This window comes from Peromyscus leucopus, chromosome 15, assembly GCF_004664715.2.
Source record: "Peromyscus leucopus breed LL Stock chromosome 15, UCI_PerLeu_2.1, whole genome shotgun sequence".
Classification (NCBI taxonomy): Eukaryota; Metazoa; Chordata; class Mammalia; order Rodentia; family Cricetidae; genus Peromyscus; species Peromyscus leucopus.
In genome coordinates this window covers 49,094,364-49,116,428 of record NC_051076.1, presented here as the reverse complement: position 1 = coordinate 49,116,428, position 22,065 = coordinate 49,094,364, and the positions used below count along the sequence as shown (strand labels likewise).

The window sequence follows — 22,065 nt, the reverse complement described above, 5'->3', positions numbered from 1 at the left end:
ACAATTCTTCACAGACCTGGAAAGAACAATACTTTATACTTTATAAACAATACTATATATGGGAAAAAAATCAGATAGCTAAAGGAATCCTATATAATAAAGCAACCTCTGGAGGTATCATGAACCCTGACATCAAGCTCTACTATAGAGCTATAGTAACAGCTTGGTACTGGCATAAAAATTGACATGTGGCCCAATGGAATCAAATTGAAGACCCTGACATTAATCCACACACTTATGAACATCTGATTTTTGACAAAGAAGCAAAAGCTGTACCATGGAAAAAGAAAGCATTTTCAACAAATGGTGCTGGCATAACTGGATGTCAACATGTAGAAGATTGCAAAGAGATTCATTTTTGTTGCCTTGCCCAAAACTCAAGTCCAAGTGGATCAAAGACCTCAACATAAATCCATTTACACTGAACCTAATAGAAGAGAAAGTAGGAAGTAGTCTTGAATGCATTGGCACAGGCGGACACTTCCTAAATATAACATCAGTATCACAGACACTGAGAGAATCAATTAATAAATGGGACCTCCTGAAACTGAGAAGCTTTTGTAGGGCAATGGACATGATCAATAAGGCAAAATGACAGCCTACAGAATAGGAAATATCTTCATCAACCCCACATTTGACAGAGGGCTAATCTCAAAAATATATAAAGAACTCAAGAAACTAGATTTCAAAATACTGAACAATCCAGTGAAAATGGGCTACAGAACTTAACAGAGAATTCTCAACAGAAGAATCTCAAATGGCTGAAAGACATTTAAGGAATTGCTCAACATCCTTAGTCATTAGGGAAATGCAAATCAAAACAACTCAGATACCATCTTACACCTATCAGAATGGCTAAGATAAAAAACACTGAAGATAACTTATGTTGGAGAGGATGTGGAATAAGGGGAACACTCCTCCACTCTTGGTGGGAATGCAAACTTGTATAGCTACTCTGGAAATCAGTATGGTGGTTTCTCAGAAAATTCAGAATCAGTCTTCTTCAAGTCCTAGCTATACCACTTTTGGGCATATACCCAAGGAATCCTCAATCCTTCCACATGGACACGTGCTCAACTATGTTCACAACAGCATTATTTGTAATAGCCAGAACCTGGAAACAACCTAGATGCCCCTCAACTAAAGAATGGGTAAAGAAAATGTGGCACATATACACAATGGAGTACTACTCAGCAGTTAAAAAAAAGCAATGGTATCATGAAGTTTGCAGGCAAATGGATGGAACTAGAAAATATCATCCTGAGTGAGGTAACACAGACTCAGAAGGACAAACATGATATGTGCTCACTCATAAGTGGGTATGAGATGTAACGCAAAGGATAACCAAATTACAACACATAGCTGCAGAGAAGCTAGCTAACAATGACTACCCTAGAAGGACACATAGATTGCCCAGTGAAGGAGAAATAGATGAGATCTATATGAGCAAACTGGGAGTGTGTGGCAGTAATGGAAGGCAAAGAATGGGGGATGAGAACATATGGAAATGGGAGGTTTGAGTTGGACCAGGGACAGAGTGGGAGAGCAAGGAAAGAGATACCATGATAAATGAAGACATCATGGGAATAGGAAGAGGTAGGGTGCTGGGGAAGTTCTCAGGAATTCACAAGGATGATCCCGCCTTGGACTACTGGCAATGATCAAGAGGGTGCCTGGACTAGTCTACTCTGGTGCCCGGACTAGTGAATACCCTAACTGTTTGTTATCATGGAACTTTTATCTAGTGACTGTTGGAAGCAGATACAGAGATCCATGTTCGGGAGCTAAGTTGAGCTCTGGGAATCCAATAGATGAGAGAGAGGAGGGATTCTGTGGCAGGGTACTTTGAGATCATGATGGGAAAACATGCAGAGATGACTAGCCACACTAGTGGAAACCCATGAACTGTGGACTAATAGCTATGGAGCCCCCATAGGACTAGACTAGGCCCTCTGGATACGGGAGACAGTTGTTTAGCTTGAACTGTTTGGGGGGTCCCACAGGAAGGGGTTGGGGATCCATCTCTGGTGCATGGGTGAGCTTTGTGGAGCCCAGTGTCTAGGGTGTGACACCTTGCACAGCCTTGGTGCAGCAGGGAGGGGCTTGGACCTGCCTCAGCTGAGTGTGCCAGACTCTGCTGACTCCCAGTGGAAGACCTTGATTTGGGTAATGTGGGGATTGGGAGTGGGTTGGGGGGAAAGTTGGGGGGTGGAAAGAAAGTTGTGGGGGAATCCATGGTTGGTATGTAAAGTAGATAGAAAATTTCTTAATAATTAAAAAAAAGAAAAAGAAAAGAATTGCCATGGTTATGGTGTCCCTTCACAGCAATAAAAGCCTTAGGTAAGACAATGACCAAGCTATCTAAAAAAGAATAAAGGTAAGTTTCTTGCCAGCAAAATGGTATAAGAGAAGACATTTGACAAAATTTTAAAACCAGATTAAATATTTAAAGACATATCACATTCATATATAGGAAAACACAGTATTATTATGTGATTAATTATTTCAAAATTGTTTTGAAAATTTGATAATTTCAATCAAATCTAAATAAGGTTACTTAAAGGAAGTTGACAGTTTGAAGTAAACAAAGAAAACAATTGTGATATGTACAACTCAAACAGATTGATTTTTTTATAATTCTTAACATTCCAGCAAACTAATTACAAATGTATGAATTAGAAAAAAATTGCATTTGAAAAATTAGAATGATTATCTCCAAATTGACCTACCTATGACTGGTTTTGGAAACCCAAGTCATAATAAATGCATGCATATCAACAATATAATGTTGTAATATTTATAGATGTTTATTCATGAGTATAAAGTGTGACATGCAATCATTTGCAAGGATATGGACCAAGAAAAAAACTTTGACACAAACATATATTAGTCGAGAGTTTGGAGAAAACCATGAAAACAAGATAATGCACAGTTCCCCAGAATTCCCTTGCCAGTTACATATCACAGAGAATTCAGAGATAATTATCACAACTTTAAAATGGCATGTTACTACTTGAATATATGAATGATGTGTGTAGCTATTATCATATTTGTTTAATTTTGAACTATAGTTGTATAATTGTTTTGAGTCAAATGGCAAAGTGATCTCAAAGTTTATAGTACTATAAATTAAAAAAGTTTACTAAATGTTTTGTTGTTATATGGCCTAATGCTTATAGATGTGTTTACTTTGCTGTATACCAGTATACATTTATACACACTTTAAAAGAAGCATTTTGCCACAGTTAATATAGATGGAATGGGGAGTCAAGAGCATCTTGTGATCTCAGCAGTTGCTTACTAACAGGGGTGCATTTGGGTTGAGGAGACCAGCCATTCTCTGTGCATGTAATTGTGTCCTGACCATTTGGAAGACTGTAGCCAGGATAACACTGGACTCTTACAGACTGTTCCTGTACATATCTTCCTCTCAGTTCTCTACATAATGGAAACCACATTGCCCTAAGGACCACAAGATGATAAATGAAAAGCATTCATTTATTTAAAAACTAAATTAAAACTTATCTTTACTATAGTTTAATGCATGTGTGACATTCAAAATCAAACCAATGCTCAATGTTTAAAAGAGTACCATTTTTCTTAATTTTTATAAATAAAATGTGTAAACAATAAAAAGCATTCTTATAGTCCCTATTTTTGATGTGCATTTCCTGAAGAGCTGCTCACAAAGGACAGAAACTAGTCTTTCTTGCACATAAACTGTTCTCCTGGTCTTATTTTTGTCATGAGTAACTTAAACATAATTAAGTATGTGTTCGTTCTTCTCTTCCTACTTTTTGATAGAATTAGATATGATTTAATATAGACATTGACTTACTGATGCATGGAACTTCCAGCTCCCACCCTTGCACAGTGCAGTGAATGTAGTCCCAGAATGTCCCTGAAGGAGTCGTAAATCCTCTGTTACAGTAATAGCTGAATTGCTTTCCTATAGATGCTGGGAAGTAGGGTCTGAGGCTCTTTGCATTATATAAACCTCCATTTTTGATTTGTGGAAAATCACATGGTTTCACTTGCAATAAAAAGAAAACAGAGAGAAAAAAAATTCAGAGACAAACCATTTGATCAGTGAATTGCTTTCTATGAATTAAAATAACTGTGTGAGTCGACAATGTCTGGGAGAAGGAGACAAATGGAATTCAGACAACCGAAGTATGTGAGAATGCCTTTTCTTGTGAAATCAAGTTGTCCCTTACAGCTCACCAGAGAGGTGGGTCAGGAATATTTAATATCCATTATGATAACTGCTTATTTATAATTTGAACTTGAAGAGAAATATAATGTGTTTGCATCATAGTGAGCTATTATAACTTCATATTGTTAATTGTATTAACAAGTTTATATGACATGTTTCATTAAAAAATTTTCCTTTTCATGTTCTTATTGATAAATAATTAGTACATTATTATCAGAATAGTATTAGTTTCCTTGAAGGATGATTCTACTTCAGGGGACCTCATCTAATATGTTAAAAGAATTCCAACAAATGCTGACAGAAGCACACACATTTCCTGTTGTTTCCTCATTCTTTTTGTTCAAGGCCACACTGGAAATGGAACCAGGCAGTGGTGGCACACACCTTTAATCCCAGTACCAGGAAGCACACATGCCTTTAATGCCAGAAGTGACAGAAGGGTGGAGAAAGGTATATAAGGTGTGAGGAAACAGGAACTGAAGTTCAGCTGAGACTCTTAGGTGAGGACTCAGAGGATTTCAGTCACAGGATTGATTCAAATGGTTTCAAGTGTAGGTCCTCATACTTACACAGGAAATGGTTTCAACCTGCTCAACCATCTAATTAGCCCTTGTGTGACATGTTTTTAATCCTAAATTTTATCTGTGGCTGTCAGTCATATTTTTGTGGCTAGTTGCATTTCCTCACATTATTTATTATTTTAGTATAACACATTTCATTTAAGTACACATTTTGACAACTATCTAACAGTACCATCTGATGGTAGATTGTCATAGCTTCATAGTCTGTTATAATTACTAAATCATCAAAAATGTGTTTAATTGTACATTTTCCCTCATATGTCAAACATTTTGAGAATTATTATTACATAGATCATTCATTTTTGTTTCCTATCCTATCAAAAGATACCATAACTTCAGTAAAAGTGTATTACCTTTGTTTTAAAACGTTCACTAGGTGAGAATATTTTTGGAATTTGAAGAGGAACTACAGAGGCAAGTTCCACCAATAGAATCCAAAAGATGTAAGGGAGAATCTCAGGCTTTGAGGACAGGCTTTGAGGACAATTTGAAAGAAATTGATACATCAATCAAAGAACATGTGAAATCTAAAACATTCCTGACACAAAACATTGAGGGAAGCTAGGATACTATGAAAAGACAAACTCTAAGAATAACAGGAATAAAGGAAGGAGAAGGCACAGGTCAAAGGCACAGAAAATATTTTCAACAAAATCATAGAAGAAATTTTCCTAACTTAAAGAAGCAGATGAGTCTAAAAGTAGAAGAAGCATACAGAAAACTAAGAAGACTGAAACAAAAAAAAAAAGAAAGAAAGAAAGTCCTCTTGGCACATGACAATCCAAACACTAGACATATGGAACGAGGGAGAATATTAAATATTAAAATCTGCAAGGGAGAAAGACATGTAACATATGGATTCAGACTTTTTAGGATTATACTCAACTTCTCAGAGGAGACTCTAAAAGCCAGAAGGGCTAGGACAGATGTGCTGCAGACTCGAAGAGACAACAGATGCTATCCAGTCTACTATCCCAAGTAACACTTTCAGTCACCATGGAGGGAAGACACAAGACATTCCATGATAAAGCAAATTTAAGTAATATCTATCTGTCTACAAATACAGTCCAATAGAAGGTTTAATAAGAAAAACTACAACCTAAATAGGTGATTTACAACCATGAAACCAGGATATTGTCTGGAAACAGCCCAGGAATAGCTTCCTATTACAAGAATTCTGAGTGTTTGTTAGAACATCCCAAGTAAATAAGACAAGAGTCTCAAGACCTCAATTTCTTCAAAACATAGAATTGTTCTTGGAATGTTTTTTCATGCTCCTTACAAGTGTAGCAGATAAGGTGAGTTTACTTCAGATCACACATTACTGCTTGCTGCTATTTTTCAATTAAATGTTTAAATTATCCTTTCTATGCCTCTATGGAAAAGCATGTTTTTAATGTGGGACCAGACCTTGAGATTGTATCCAGCAAAATCTCATGGTAATGGTTTTTCGAGACAGGGTTTCTCTGTGTAGCTTTGTGCCTTTCCTGGAACTTGCTTTGGAGACCAGGCTGGCCTCGAACTCACAGAGATCCGCCTGCCTCTGCCTCCCGAGTGCTGGGATTAAAGGCGTGCGCCACCACCGCCCGGCCCCATGTGACCATTCTTAACCCTGAGAGTCAAAGTTGTCTGGATCCTGAATAAAGTTGGCTACTTAGGAAGCTTTATTCTGCCTCATTTATCAGTTCAAATCTCCTATTTTCCACTGCATCCAGCAAGATGGCAAGGAATAAATAATCTCGGCCCATCAAAATCAGAAGAAGGAAAGCACACACACACACACACACACACACACACACACACACACACATACACACACCAAAAGCAAATAATAGAAAATCAAAACCATTGATCATTGATATCTCTCAACATCCATGGTCTCCCTTGCTCAATAAATGACACAGACTAAGTGAATGGATGAGAAAACAGGATCCATACTTCTGCTGCAACCAAGAAATATACCTCAGGATCAAGGGTTGGAAAAAGATATACTAAGCAAATGGAACTCAGAAGTAAGTCTTTGCCGCCAGTTTAATATCTAAAGAAATAGACTTCCAACCAAAACTAATCATAAGAGATACGTAAGGATACTCCAAACCCATCAAAGGAAATCTCAATCAAAATGTCACTTCAATTCTTAATGTTTATACTGCAAGCAAAAGGGCACTACAGTTTATAAAAGAAAATAATGCTACAGCTTAAATCATGTAATACACACACTGATAGCAGGAGATTTCAGAACCCCATTCTCAGCAATAGACAGGTCATCCAGACAAAACCTAAACAGAAAAATGCTAGAGCTAACAGATGTTATAAACCAAATGGATCTGGTAGATACCTAAAAGCATTTAACCCAAATCTAAGTGAATATTTTATCTGCAACTCTTGGAACATTTTTTAAAATTGACTACATATGCTGACACAAACCAAGTCTGAACAGATACATGAAAATTGAAATCACCCCCTACATCTTATCAGACCACCATGGGTTAAAACTGGATTTCAACAGCAGAAACAACAGAAAGCTTATAAACACATGGAAACTGAACAACTGCCTACTGAATGAAAAATGGGTCAGGACAGAAATTGAGAATGAATTTAATTACTTTCTAGAATACAAAGAAAATGGATACACAGCATACCCAAACTTATGGGACACAATGAGATTATTATTAAGAGGTAAGAGGAAAGTTCATAATACTTAGTAACTACATTAAAAAAACAAACAAACATACAAAAAATCCATGAAAATGTTATACTAGCCACTTAACAATACAACTGAAAACTCTAGATCAAAAAGAAAAAAAATCACAATAAAATATTATTTCTTGCCATCCAGTCAAGGGTGAAATCAATGAAATAGAAACAAAGAGAACAATACAAAACATCAATGAAACAAAGAACTGGTTGTTTTAGAAAATCAAAAGATAGACAAAACCTATGCCAAATTAATTAAAAGGCAGTGAGAAAATATAAAATTAACAAAATCGGAATTATAAAGTGGAACAGAACAATATACACAAAGGAAATCCAGATAATCATAAGGACATACTTTAAAAACCTATACTCCAACAAAATGGAAAATCTAAAAGATATTGATACTAAAGTTAATATCAGCTAAGCAATATAAATAGACCTATAATCTGAAAGGAAATAGGAGCAGTCATTAAAATCTCCAAACCAAAAAAAAAAAGCCAGAGCCAGATAGTTTTAATACAGAATTCTACCAAACTTTCAAAGAAGAGTTAATGCCAATACTCCTCAAATTATTCCACAAAATAGAAGTAGAAGGAACATTGTTTAATTCATCTGATGAGGCCACTGTTACACTGATACCTAATCATACAAAAACTCAACAAAGAAAGATAATTACAGACCAATTTCTCTTATTATTGTAGATGCAAAAATACTCAATAAAATAAAATACTAGCAAACTGAGTCCAAGAGCACATAAAAAAAACTGTCCACCATGACCAAGCAGGCTTTTTCCTAGAGAGACAAAAATGGTTCAACATATATAAATCAATAACTATAACCCACTATATAAACAAACTGAAAGAAACCATATGACCATCTCTTTAGATGGAAAAGAGATCTTCCACAAAATTCCAAGACCTCTTCAACACCTAATTTCTCTTGGAGAGATAAAGAATAAAAGGGACATAGCTTGACACAATAAAGTCAATTTACAGCAAACCTCTAGGCAGCATCAACTTAAATGGATCTGCAATTCTACTAAAGTCAGGAACAACCCAAGGCAATGCACTCTCCCTATACCTATTCAATATAGTACTTAAAGTCTTAGAGCAATGAGACGACTGAAAGAGATCAAGGGGATTCAAATTGGGAAGAAAGAAGTCCAAATATCTTTCTTTGCAGATGGTATCATAGTTTATATAAGATACTCAAAAAATTCCACTGGGGAACACTTACAGCTGTTAAACACTTTCAGTAAAGAAGCTAGACACCCAATTAACTCAAAAAAAGCAAGATTTTTCATATATGCAAATAGTAAATGGACAGAGAAAGAAACTATCAAAAAAACACCAATCACAATAGCTTCAAATAATATAAAATATCCTAGGGTAACTAACCAAACAAGTGAAAGACTTGTATGATAAAAATCTTTATTTTTTGGAAAGAAATTGAAGAAGATACCAAAACATTAGAAGATCTCCCATGTTCACAAATCAGTAGGTTTAGCATCCTACCAAACTCAATTTACAGGAAATCCCCCATCAAAATTCCAACACATATTTTTCACAGACCAGAAAGATAAATATGGTATATATTCACTTATATGTGGATCATAGTCACAAAGTTAATGATAATCAAGCTATAATTCACAGATCCACAGAGATTGGGCATAGAGGAAAGGATTATGGAGGATATATGGATATCCTTGGGAGGGGATATAGAATAGATTTTACTGGAAGATTTGGGAGCAGGACAAACTGGAACGGGAGAATCACGTTGGGAGTATTCTACCAGATTTTCAGATGTGGGGAATGCAGGGAGAGACAGTTGGAATTGAGGAGCATTTGAGGGTTGGCACAGATATTTCATGTAGTTCAATCTTCCTAAAATATATGAAGTAATCCTAATGAAGTCTCCAAATAATACTGGAGATGGAGTCTCATCTCTTGTCACCAATGAAGCTTCCAGTCATGGGATTGGTTTACATTCAGTTGAGTGATTGGACAAATGTGTTCCCTGGAAAGTCCCTAACAACCCAAGCTGTTGCCAAGGCAATAGGTTCCCATCCACTAATTGATGAACAGACTGGTGAAGGCAACACCCACACAAGTCATTGAACATGGAGATGGCAGGCTGGTGGCTACATAAAACCTTTATGCCGAGGTTCTAGAGACTTTGGTAGAGGAAATTACTCTGCAGGCTATCAAAAGAGAAACACATACACCAACCCAGCCACAAAACCTTTGATAATCTTTATAATGCTGTCCTGCCTGAAAAATATGCCTGGGCAATAGTGACATGCCACTTTTAAGAGTAGCCAAACAATGTCTAATTTGACTTAAAGCACACTCCATGAGATGGAACACATACACAATACTGCTTGGGGGATCAAGAACCAGAGACTAGGTAGCCCAGAGACCTAGGGTAAAATCAAATAGTACCAGTCTTAAATAAAAAGAGTAGTAAAATTATCCCTAATGATATTATGCTATATTGATAGATCAGTGTCTAATTCAGCAATCATCAGGGAAGCCTCCTCTTGTGGCAGATGCAAACAATTTAAGATATTCACAGCCAGACATTTTATACACAGAGACGGGAGGGGGGGAGGGACAGAGGGAGAGACCTTGAAACACTCACCTCTAAATGGGATATGTCCATCAAATATATTCTCATTAAACACAGGATACCTCACAGAAGAGGAGGCAGAAAGAGTGTAAGAGCCAAAGGTGATGGAGGACACCAGAAGAACAAGGATCTCCAAATCACCTGAGCAAATCTCCTATGAATTAACAGAGACTGAAGAATCAAACACAGGCCCTGCACAGGTCTACACCAGGTCCTCTGTGTGTATTTTATAGTTTTCAGTTTGGTGTTTTGGGGACTCCTAGGTATGGGAACAAGTGAGTCTCTGATTCTTGTGCCTTGGCTTGGGCTCTTAATTCTTCTTTTTGCTTTGTGTTGTCCAAATTCAATGTGATGATTTTTCTTTTGGTGTATTATATTATATTTGGTTATATTTTGTTGTTATCTCCTAGAATACTGCTCTTTTTCTAATGAGAGACAGAAAAGTTGTGGATTTGGAGGAGAGAAGAGGCTGGGAGGAATTAAGAGAAGTAGAGGCAGGGGAAATTTGTAATTAGGATATATTCCATGAGAAACGAAGATGTTTTCTATAAAAGAAAGAAGAATCAATTACATGATTAGATAAATAGATGATAGACAGAATGACAGACAGACAGGCAGACAGATAGACAGGCAGTCAGGCAGACAGACAGATGAGAAGACTGGTGATAAAAGTTCATCAAATTGGCTGCAGAGAATAACCTGAAGAAATATATGAGGCAAGCTGGTATTGCAGCCAGCTGGAATTCCAAAGGGCAGAGCAATGGACCTTTGCATGAGGCTTTCAAGTAAAAAACAAAAATAACAGAAAGGTAACATCATCAAATTTGCTTGCAGGTATCCAGTAGAAACTGAGGAAGCATGTCTAAGCCAGTTGGAGTCCCCATCTGGGATCCCAGGAAGGGCAGAGAAAATAACTGAAAGATTGGCCAAAGCAAGTTTATCTGGGGGTAGGAGTCAGGGCAATTGGAAACTCCGGCTTACTGTTTGGAATTTTTCCAGTCAGTTTCTGCTGGAAGTTGTTTGCACCTCATTTGATCATGTGATCACTGTCTGTTGCTATTTGTTCTATTACTTACTTTTGACTCTCAGAGGGGAAGTCCAGGTAAATATTGCCATAAATGATCTGCCTTAGAGAATTAATGATGGACATCTTGAGGGCCCGCCTGCAATAATGTTTCCTTGTTGGTGTGTCTCTTGGTCTCCTCTTACTTGTTATATACTGTTTTACTTTTCTTTTTGTATACTTCGAAAACTCACTCATTCAAAAGGAAAAGTGTGATTATTGTAGGTCATTCTCCAGACTGTACTGAATCAGACACACAGTATTTACAATCAAATTTAATGAACCGACCAGGGTGTATTTAAGCATGTGTGTGTGTGTGTGTGTGTGTGTGTGTGTGTGTGTGTGTGTGTATAAATACATATGCACATACACATCATTATATATAAGGATAATTATATGTATGTATATAAATATACATACATGCATGCAGTAACAATTAGTGAAAAAAGAGGCTATGAGAGAACAAGGAGGGGAATATGGGATGTTTGGAAGGGAGGAGGGACAGGAGAGATTTAATTATATTAATCTCAAAAATTAAAAAGTACAAAAAAGTTGAAAGAAAACATTTTTTTTTTTGTCATTTGGCAGGATGGATTTTTCTCTTTAGGTGACTGATTTCCCATGATTACAACTCAAATATAATAAATGTGAAATGTAGTAACACAATAAAATGTGTTTAAATCTCTGAAACAATGTTAAAAAATTGAAAGGCTGGATTTTATAACAAATGTAATGTGAAGACTGAAGAGTTACATAAATCACCCCTAATTATACATAAACATTAGCAAACAATAAATGGAAAAGTAAAGACTTCCTGAAAACAGGGTCAAGGATGACTAAATTCCTGAATCCTACACCTTGTTGAAATCATTATTTGAAATTCTGTGGGTGCAGTGGCTTCGTGTGGTGGCTTTATAAAACCCCGAGGGACAGAAGTGAAATTCCCCTTTAGACTCAATGTTAATACAGAGGTGTTGTGATCTCCTACTTTCTGCACACAAACATTGGAGAGATCAGAAAACAGCAAAATGTTGGCATTTTGGTGGTTTACAACTAAAATAAAAGTGTTCTTCATTGTCTTATTAAAGACATTTCCATTAGATGAATGATAATTTGATTGACATGGAAAAAATTACTCATTTGAATGACTATGAAGTAAAAATATCCAATCTGTGAAGATGAAATCAACCTCACACAGACCCAGAGATGTTTAGAGTGTGTTAGAGCTTTGTCCTGGCAATTGGCTTTGTTTAAATTTAGTTGAATTTTATTTTGAAAATTGATCTTGTTACATTTATAATTTATGCATTTTAAAAATAAATTCTTTTTTCTCGCTAAATTATATTTAGAGGCTATTCACACTTTGCAGTTTAGAGAACAGAGAAAAATCCCTTTTCATTCAATTTTTTTCTTATTGATTATTAGAAAGTATTTCCAAAAGTAGGTTGTATTTTGTCATTCAAAATGTTTTCTGTCTTCACTTAAAATATTCTCATAGTTTATTTTCTATGTATAATGTTCCTTTATAAATTAAAATGATTTAAAATTATTCTTGTACACACACAGCAGATAAATACATTTGAGTAGGAAGGGCATGTCTCAAATATGTTTCCACTTACCTTCACCTTTGGCAGTAGAAAGCCATAGGGTTAGAGCATTGGCAAAGAGCCACATGCTAGACCACCCCATCTTCTAAAACCCAAAGCTCTCCAGCAGTGGTGGTGTTTCTAGAAATCCTGTCATTCACAGTACTGTGCATGACTTTGAATTTCACTGCATTACTGGCAGCTAATTTGGTAAATATCAAAGGTCACAGAAGGAGGGAGAAAATAAACAATGCTCAATCGGTGTTTTCCCATTAATACTCTAATCATTTTCTACTTATTCAACAATGAAATATTCATTTTATTAGTGCAAGTCTCTAGACAATCTAATTAGGTATTCAGAAAGGAAGATAAGAGATTGATTTTTTTTTTTTTTGCCTTATACTAGGCATCAGAGCTGGCTGGGTAGGACTGTTGGTTGATTCTCTTCTTTGAGACTTGCATGGTGACTTCTGGTACCATGAATACTAGTCTTCAGGGAGGAAGCTTTCAGGACAGTTCCAGCTCAGGGTCCTTTGGGTCCTATGATGAAGTACATTGCATCTTCAGCAATATGGACTCTTCTTCACCCTCTTGGGGACAACTAAGTGCAATAGCAATAGTCTATAATATTTTGAATTCATTAAGACAAGTCTGACCAAAAACTCAAAAGACTGTGCGTCTTTTGCTAATTATTGGCATGTTTGTTAGATAGTTTTAGTTCTTGGAGGGACTAAATGGAGGGAACATTGTAAACCTAGGAGAAAAATTCTATGTGTAATATATATTTATATTGATACATAGAAGACATGTCAATTATAGTTTATTTTGGGTGGTGGGTTGTTAGTAGTATGATTCCTTATGACTTTCCCATGCATCCTTATTGTTATTCCAATCTCCCTTGTGCATTTATCACCTTCCACTTTCCCTAAATAAGGTCCCCTCCATTTTTTCCCAGTTCCCCTGTCAAATCGTTTGCACCCTGCTATTCACCTTTCTGTTGCTCAACCACCCTACTACTTCGGCAGTGGTCAGCATTTACTTTTCTGGTTCCTGCAGTTGTTCTAGTATGTGGTCTCACCTGTGAAGGTTTGGAGCTCAGAGTCTACAATAGGAGAGGACTTGTGAAGTTTGTCTTTCTGGGTCTGAGTTACCTCACTTAATATGATATTTTTCTAGTTCACCATTTACCTGAAAGTTTTATGATTTCACTTTTATTTACAGCTAAATGGTATTACATGGTGTATATGTCAGGCGTTTTTATGATCCATTCATCAGTTGAAGGACATTTAGGTTGCTTCCATTCACTAACTATTGCAAAAAGAGTAGCAATAAACATGGTTGAGCAAAAATATATGGGTTAGGATGTCAAGTGTTTTTGTATATGCCAAGGCATTGTTTTGCTACATCATGAAGTAGATTTATTTTTTTATTTTTTTATTGTTGAGCTGGAACAGGGACTAAGTGGGAGAGCAATGAAAGAGATACCATGATAGAGGGAGACATCATAGGGATAGGGAGAAACCGGTTGCTAGGGAAGTTCTCAGGAATCCCCAAGGATGACTCCAGCTTAGACTACTAGCAATTGTAGAGAGGATACCTGACCTGGCTTACCCCAGTAATGAGATTGCTGAATACTCTGTCATCATAGAGCCTTCATCTGGTAACTGATGGAGGCAGATGCAGAGATCCACAGCTAAGCACCAGGCCAAGCTCCAAGAGTCCAGTTGAAGAGAGGGAAGAGAGATTCTATGAGCAAGGGGCTCAAGATCATGTTGGAGACATCTACAGAGACAATCAAACCAACTTAGTGGGAACTCGTGAACTTAGACCGACAGCTGTGGAGCCTCCATGGGACTGGACTAGGCCCTCTGCATAAGCAAGACAGTTGTATCGCTTCATCTGCTTCAGGGGCCCCTGTCAGTGCAGTCATGATCTATCCCTGGTGCATGAGCTGGCTTTTTGGAGCCCATTACCTATGGTGGGATGCCTTGCTCAGCCTTGATGCATGAGGAGGGTCTTTTACCTGCCTCAACTGAATGTATCAGGCTTTGATGGCTCCCCATGGAAGGCCTTACCTTTTTGCAGTAGTGGATGTGGGTGGGTTAAAGGGGGAAGACTATTGGGGAACAGAAGGAAGGATGAGAGGAGGATCTGTGATTGGTATGTAAAATGAATTTAAAAAATCTTAATAAAGAAAAAGGCTAGAGTGTCATGCAAAAGACCACTTGCCTAGCACACATGAAGACCCCAGAACTTAAAAAATGTACATAAAAAGTTTATAGTAGCATTATTTATAGTTGTCACAAGACAGAAACAGCTCAATCTCCCATTTACATGAAATGCTGAGAACAAGCAAATCATAGATATCAAAGGCAAATCAGTAGCTGTTCAAGGCCAGGTATGAGTGTAAGATTAACTGTTTTCAAGAACTATAGAAATTAGATAATGGTGAAAATGTCTAAACCCTAATTAAGATATGATTGTAAACTCTACCTAGTTATTAAAAATCATCAAATGGAGGCTAGAGAAATGGCTCAGTGGTTAAGAGCACTGACTGATCTTCCAGAGGACCCAGGTTCAATTCCTAGCACCACGTGGCAGCTCACAACTGCCTGTAATTCCAGTTCCAGGGGACTTGATGCCCTCACACAGACATACATGCAGACAAAACACCAATGCACATAAAATAAAAATAAATTAAAAAATAAAAATGAAAATCATAAAAAATTATTCATTTTACATACCAACCACAGATCCCACATTTATCCCTCCTCCCTCTGCTCCCCAGGTTTCCTCTCCTGACCCAATCCCCGTCCCCTCCTTCAAAAGAGCAGTGGCTCCCATGGGGAATTAGCAAAGCCTGGTACATTTAGTTGAGGCAGGATTTAGCCCTGCCCCCTGCATCAAGGATGATCAAGGCCGTCATAGACCACCATAGGTAATGGGCTCCAGAAAGCCAGCTCAGGCACCAGGGATGGATCTTGATCCTACTGCAAGGAGGCCGCTTAAGCAGATCAAGGTACACAACTGTCTTGCTTATGCAGAGGGCCTAGTCTAGTCCCATGGAGGCTCCACAGCTGTTGGTCTAAAGTTCATGAGTTCCTACTAGTTTGGTTTGGTTGTCTCTGTAGGTTTCCCCATCATGATCTTGATGCCCCTTGCTCATAGAATCCCTCTTCTTTCTCTTCTACTGGACTCCTGGGGCTTGGCCTGGTGCTTGGCTGTGGATCTCTGCATCTACTTCCATCAGTTACTGGATGAAGGCTCTACGATGACAGTTAGGGTACTCATCAATTTGATTACTGGGGTAAGCCAGTTCATGTACTCTCTCCACTATTGCTAGTAGTCTAAACTGGGGTCATGCTGTGGATTCCTGGGAACTTCCCTAGCATGCAGTTTCTCTCTATCCCCATGATGTCTCCCCCTGTCATGGTATCTCTTTCATTGCTCTCCTATGTAGTCCCTGTTCCAGCTCGACCACTCCATTCCCTTTTGTTCTCATCCCCTATCCCCCACCCTCTATTGCCCCACTCATGCTCAGTTTACTCATGGAGATCTCACCTATTTCCCCTTCCCAATGCAATCCATGCATCCCTCTTAGGGTCCTCTTTGCTAGCTAGCTTCTCTGGAGCTGTGGGTTGTACTCTGGTTATCTTTGCTTTACATCCTCTCCAATGCAAGGTGTCATTAGTGTTTTTGACAGGTGTAAGATGGTATCTCAAAGTCATTTTGATTTGCATTTCCCTAATGACTAAGGATGTTGAATGTCTTTCAGCCATTTGAGATTTTTCTGTTGAGAATTCTCTGTTCAGCTCTATAGCCCATTTTTAATTAGATTGTTTGTTATTTTGATGTCTAGTTTCTTTGGTTCTTTATATATTTTTGAGATCAGCCCTTTGTCAGCTGTGGGGTAGGTGAAGATCTTTTGTCATTCTATAGGCTGTTGTTTTGTCATATTTACCATGTCCTTTGCCTTACAGAAGCTTCTCAGTTTCAGGAGGTCCCATTTATTAATTGTTGCTCATAGTGTCTGTGCTACTGGTGTTATATTTAGGAAGTGATCTCCTGTGCTAATGCATTCAAGGCTACTTCCTTCTTTCTCTTCTATGAGGTTCAGTGTAACTGTATTTATGTTGAGATCTCTGATTTTGGTATGCTATACCATCCCCGCATATCTGGAATGACGCTTACTTGGTCATGGTGGACAATTTCTTTGATGTGTTCTTGGATTGTTTTTGACAGCATTTTTTGAGTATTTTTGCATCAAAGTTCATGAAGATACTGGTCTGTAATTCTTCTTCTTTGTTGCATGTTTGTGTGGTTTGGATATGAGGATAACTGTAGACTCATAGAAAGAGTTTGGCAATGTTCCTTCTGTTTTCATTGTGTGGAATAATTTGAAGAATATTGGTATATTAGCTTTTCTTTCAAATTCTGGTAGAATCCTATGGTAAAACCATCTGGTCCTGGGCTTTTTTTTTTTCTTTTTCTTTTTCTGTTTTTGTTGTTGTTGTTGTGAGACTTTTAATGACTGCTTCTATTTCCTTAGAGTTTATAGACCTATTTCAATTGTTTACCTAGTCTTGATTTAATTTTGGTATGTGGTACCTATCCAAAAAATTGTCCATTTCTTTTGGATTTTCCAATTTTCTGGTATGTGGTACCTATCCAAAAAATTGTCCATTTCTTTTGGATTTTCCAATTGTCCATTTCTTTTGGATTTTCCAATTTTTCCAAAGTACAGGTTTTTGAAGTATGACCTGATGATTCTCTGGCTTTCCTCATTGTCTGTTTGGTCTCCCTTTTCATTACTGATTTTGTGAATTTGAATGTTCTCTCTCTACCTTTTGGTTAGTTTCAATAAGATTTTGTCTATCTTGTTGATTTTCTCAAAGAATCAACTCTTTGTTTCATTAATTCTTTGTATTGTTTTCTTTTTATCTATTTTACTGATTTCAGCCCTCAAATAGATTATTTTCTGGCATTTATCCCTTTTGGGTGAGAGGGCTTCTTCTTGTTCTAGACCTTTCAGGTGTGCTGTTAAATCACTACTGTGAGATTTCTCCAACTTCTTTATGTGGGCATTTAGTGCTATGAATTTTCCTCTTAGAACAGATTTCATATGTGTCCCATAAGTTTGGGTATGCTATGTGGATGAATTTCTAAATGGTCTTATTAAATAATAATCACAGAGCCAAATATAGGGGTGAAAGCCTTAGAGAGTTCAAGGAAATAGGAAAGGCACCAGCCAACCTTACCTCACCAACTCTGCAGTTTCCAAATGCAAATTACTTCCTGTCTACCCATGTCTATATGCCTTGCTGTTCTGCCATTTCATTTGCTCTCTATGTTCAGCAGCATCACTTCTTCTTCCTACACAGCTCTGTCACTTCCTGTCTGTCTGTCCATGGTTAACTAGTTTTGGAATTTAAGGCATGTGCTACCACACCTGGCTGTGTTTCCAGTGTGTCTTTGAACACACAGAAATCCTGCCTGCCAAGTGATAGGACTGAGAGCTTGTGATACCACTGTCTGACTTCTTTGTTTAGTAATGGCTGGCCTTTTTCCTCTGATCTCCAGGTAAGCTTTATTTATTAAAGCACAAATAAAATATCACCACAATTTTGTATAATAATTTTCATTGAATTCTAGGAAGTCTTTAATTTCTTTCTTTATTTCTTCCTTGACCCATTAGTGATTCTATTGAGCATTATTCAGTTTCCATGAGATTGTAGGTTTTCTGTAGTTTTTGTTGTTCTTGAAATCTATCTTTAAACCATGGAGGTCTGATAGAACACAAGAGGTTATTCCAATTGTTTTGAATCTGTTGAGATTTGCTTTGTGGCCAAGTGTGTGGTCGATTTTATAGAGGGTTCCATGAGGTGCTGAGAAGAAGGTATATTCTTTGTGTTAGCATAGAATGTTCTGTAGATGTCTATTAAGTCCATTGAGTCATAACATCTGTTAGATCCCTAATTTCTCTATTAAGTGTCTGTCTGGCAGACCTGTCCATTGGTGAGAGTGGGGTGTTCAAGTCTCCTGCTACTAGTTTGTGGGATTTGATGTATGATTTAAGTTTTAGTAATGTTTCTTTATATATGTGGGTGCCCTTATATTTGGGGCATAAATATTCAGAACTGAGGCTTCTTCTTGGTGGATTTTTCCTTTGATGAATATGAAATGTCCTTCCTGATCTCTTTTGATTGATTTTAGTTTGAAGTCTATTTTGTTAGATATTAGGATACCCATACCAACTTCCTTCTTAAGTCCATTTGATTGGAAACTCTTTTCCCAGACTTTTTCTCTGATGTAGTATCTGTCTTTGAAGTCGAGATGTGCTTCTTGTATGCACCAGAAAGATGGATTCTGTTTTCATACCCATTATGTTAGCCTGTGTCTTTTTATAGGTGAATTAAGTCCTTTGATATTAAGGGATATTAATGATCAGTGATTGTTCATTTCTGTTATCTTTTGGTGGTAGTATGTGTGTATTTCCTATTTTTGAAATTTGCTGCTGTGGGGTTATCTATTGCCTGTGTTTTTGTGGGTTGGAGTTTTCCTTCTAGTGCTTTCTGTATGGCTGGATTTGTGGATAGGTATTGTTTAAATCTGGTTTTGTCTTGGAATGTCATGTGTACTCCGTCTATGATGATTTAAAGTTTCACTGGTTATAGTAGTCTGGACTGGCCTCCATGGTCTCATGGAGTGTCTACCTTACATCTTACCAGGACCTGCTTGATTTCAGAGTCTCCATTGAGAAGTCAGGTGTTATTCTGATGGTCTGCCTTTATAGGTCACTTGGCCTTTTTCCTTTGCTGCTCTTAATATTCTTTCTTTTTTTCTGTATGTTTAGTGGTTTGATTATTATGTGGTGAGGGGATTCCTTTGGGAGGTCTAGTCTATTTGGTGTTCTATAAGCTTTATCTATCTTCATAGGTATTTCCTTTAAGTTGGGAAAGTTTTCTTCTATGATTTTGTTGAATATATTTTCCGTGCCTTTGGTTGGTATTCTTCTCCTTCTATTCCTATTATTCTTAGGTCTGGCCATTTCATGGTGTCCTAGATTTCCTGGACATTTTGTGTTATGACTTTTTTGGCTTTAGTGTTTTCTTTGACTAACTAATCTGTTTCCTCTATTGTATCCTTGACACTAGAGATTCTTTCTTCCATCTCTTGCATTCTGTTGGTTATGCTTGCATCTGTAGTTCCTGTTCATATACTCATATTTTCTACTTCCAGCATTCGCTCAGTTTGTGTCTTCTTCATTGTTTCTATTTCAATTTTCAGGTCCTAAACTGTTTCCTTCACCTGTTCTTTGCTTTTTCTTGACTTTCTTGGCTTTCTTTAAGGGATTCATTGATTTCCTTCAATTTTTTGTTTGTCTTTTCCTCAATTTCTTTAAGGGAATTTTTTAGTTCCTCTTTAAAAGCCTCTATTATCTTCTTAAAATTATTTTAAGGTAGCTTTCATCTGCTTCTACTACGTTGTGATGTTCAGGTCTTGCTGTTGTAGAACGGCTAGCATCTGCCCATCTCTTCCTCCAACAGGTGCAAGAGGTGTCTGTGTCTAAGCAAGCTGTTCTTGTTCCAATCTGTGGTTGCTGTGTTTGTGTCTCCAGGACCATTCTTGGTCCAGTCATAGCTTTGGTCTAATTAGAGCTAGCAGATTCTGTGTCTCAGGGAGATGCTCTTGGTCCAATCAGAGCTGGTGGATTCTGTGTTTCAGGAAGCACATGAGGTTGCAGAAGGATGGGTTGGTTTGGGGTAGGGAGTGGGTCTTGTGGCTTGCAAGGTCAAATGGGGGATTTTGGTTGGGAAACCTGTTCAGAGGAGTCTTTCCTCCTGGTCTGCAACTGGAGCAGCCCATATTATGGTTTTATGGGTTTTATTTTGTGTATGTGTGTATGTATGCATGTATGTATGAACTTATGTTTCTTGTATGTTTCCTTTTTTCTGTTTTGTGTGCTTGATTTTTCCCTCTTTGTTTGCTGTTTGTTTGCTTTCTAAATGCAAAGAAATAGAAGTTGCATGGAGATTGGTGGGTAGAGTTGTGTGAGGATCTGGTAGGAGTTAGGGTAGAGAAAATCATGATCAGGATAGATTTTATAAAAATATTTTTTCAGCTAAAACAAAATAAGGCTCTCACTGCAGTGACTGAGAAGCTAAGGTTGGAAGGTGAAAGAAAGAAGGAGGTGTGAGTGAGTGGACACCCAGACTGTCAGCCAGCACAGGCTTCAGATGACAGTGCTAGTGTCTCAGTAGTTAAGAGCAGGGTGAGTGGGGCACTGCTTATAGTGTGCCCGGAACTCAGATGCAAGTCCTCATGCAGTCAGGGATGGAGGAACCAGGTCTGTGAAATGCTCATATGCATGTAGATCTTCATATGATAATGGTTTGGGATTGTGAAAAGGTGGGAATAAAAATCTAATTATTTTCAAAGATGAGTTTTATTGTATAGCATATGATCCATCCTGGAGAATGTTTTATATGCCTTTGGAAAGGACTACTCTTGTTAGGTAGTGTGCTATGAATGTGTCTAACAGGTTCTATTACTTCAGTTCGTTAAGGATGTGAAGTGTGTCAGTTTGGTTGTACACGTTGTTGAAGTAATACAATTTTGAAGATCAAAACAATATGTCTAACATATCATTCAAGTCTAGTGCTGTTATACTGTGTTTCTGTCTATCTGGTTAATCCACAGTTAAAATAGTTGTATGAAGACCACAGTGGTTACTATACCTATGTTTATTTCTTCTGTCATGTCTATACATACTTTTTATATCAAGTTGGTTAAATACATATCCAGTTGTTATATATATATTTACAGAATTGGTTTTTATCATTACACAATGACCTTCATTTTCCTTTATTAGCTTTAGTTTTAAGTTCTAATTTGTCTGATGTTAATCACAATCTCCTTTGTGTTACATAGCCACAGACTGTATTTCTCATTCCTCTGCTACATTCTTAATATGGATTCTCCACAACATTTACATGTGTCCTCTATGGCATCTTCATGATCATGAAGATAATGGTTTTATTGGAGATTGGATTAGGAGGCTTTTTTCTGACTCTTAGAATTATTTCCATTACAAAGACACCAAAGCCTGTTTCCTTGCCAAGATGCCGCCAGTCAGAAGTACTCAGGAAAGAGAAGGAAATGTCAGATGCCAAATCTTATGTTATCATCTTAGATATGTTGTCCCTTGGCTTGTAAAGTTTAGAGCTTCCTGACATGAGTGTGTTTTAAGCAGACACATGTAGTTTGTGGTAAATTGTTATAGTGGTGCTGACA

At 37.3% G+C, this 22,065-nt stretch overlaps 1 protein-coding gene across 7 annotated transcripts in view; it reads right to left on the bottom strand.

Annotated features, from left to right (window-relative positions):
* LOC114707193 (complement factor H-like) overlaps window positions 1–22,065 on the bottom strand; it is a 148,878-nt gene that overhangs the window by 30,208 nt on the left and 96,605 nt on the right. For 5 of the 7 annotated variants that reach the window (XM_037211350.1, XM_037211351.1, XM_037211349.1 and 2 more), the window contains exon 3: window positions 3,839–4,033. In XM_037211350.1, the coding sequence (XP_037067245.1) occupies window positions 3,839–4,033 (195 nt within the window). Of the gene's footprint in view, window positions 1–3,838; window positions 4,034–12,804; window positions 12,952–22,065 lie in introns of those variants that run through there. The other 2 variants (XM_037211353.1, XM_037211355.1) reach the window with 2 other exon arrangements.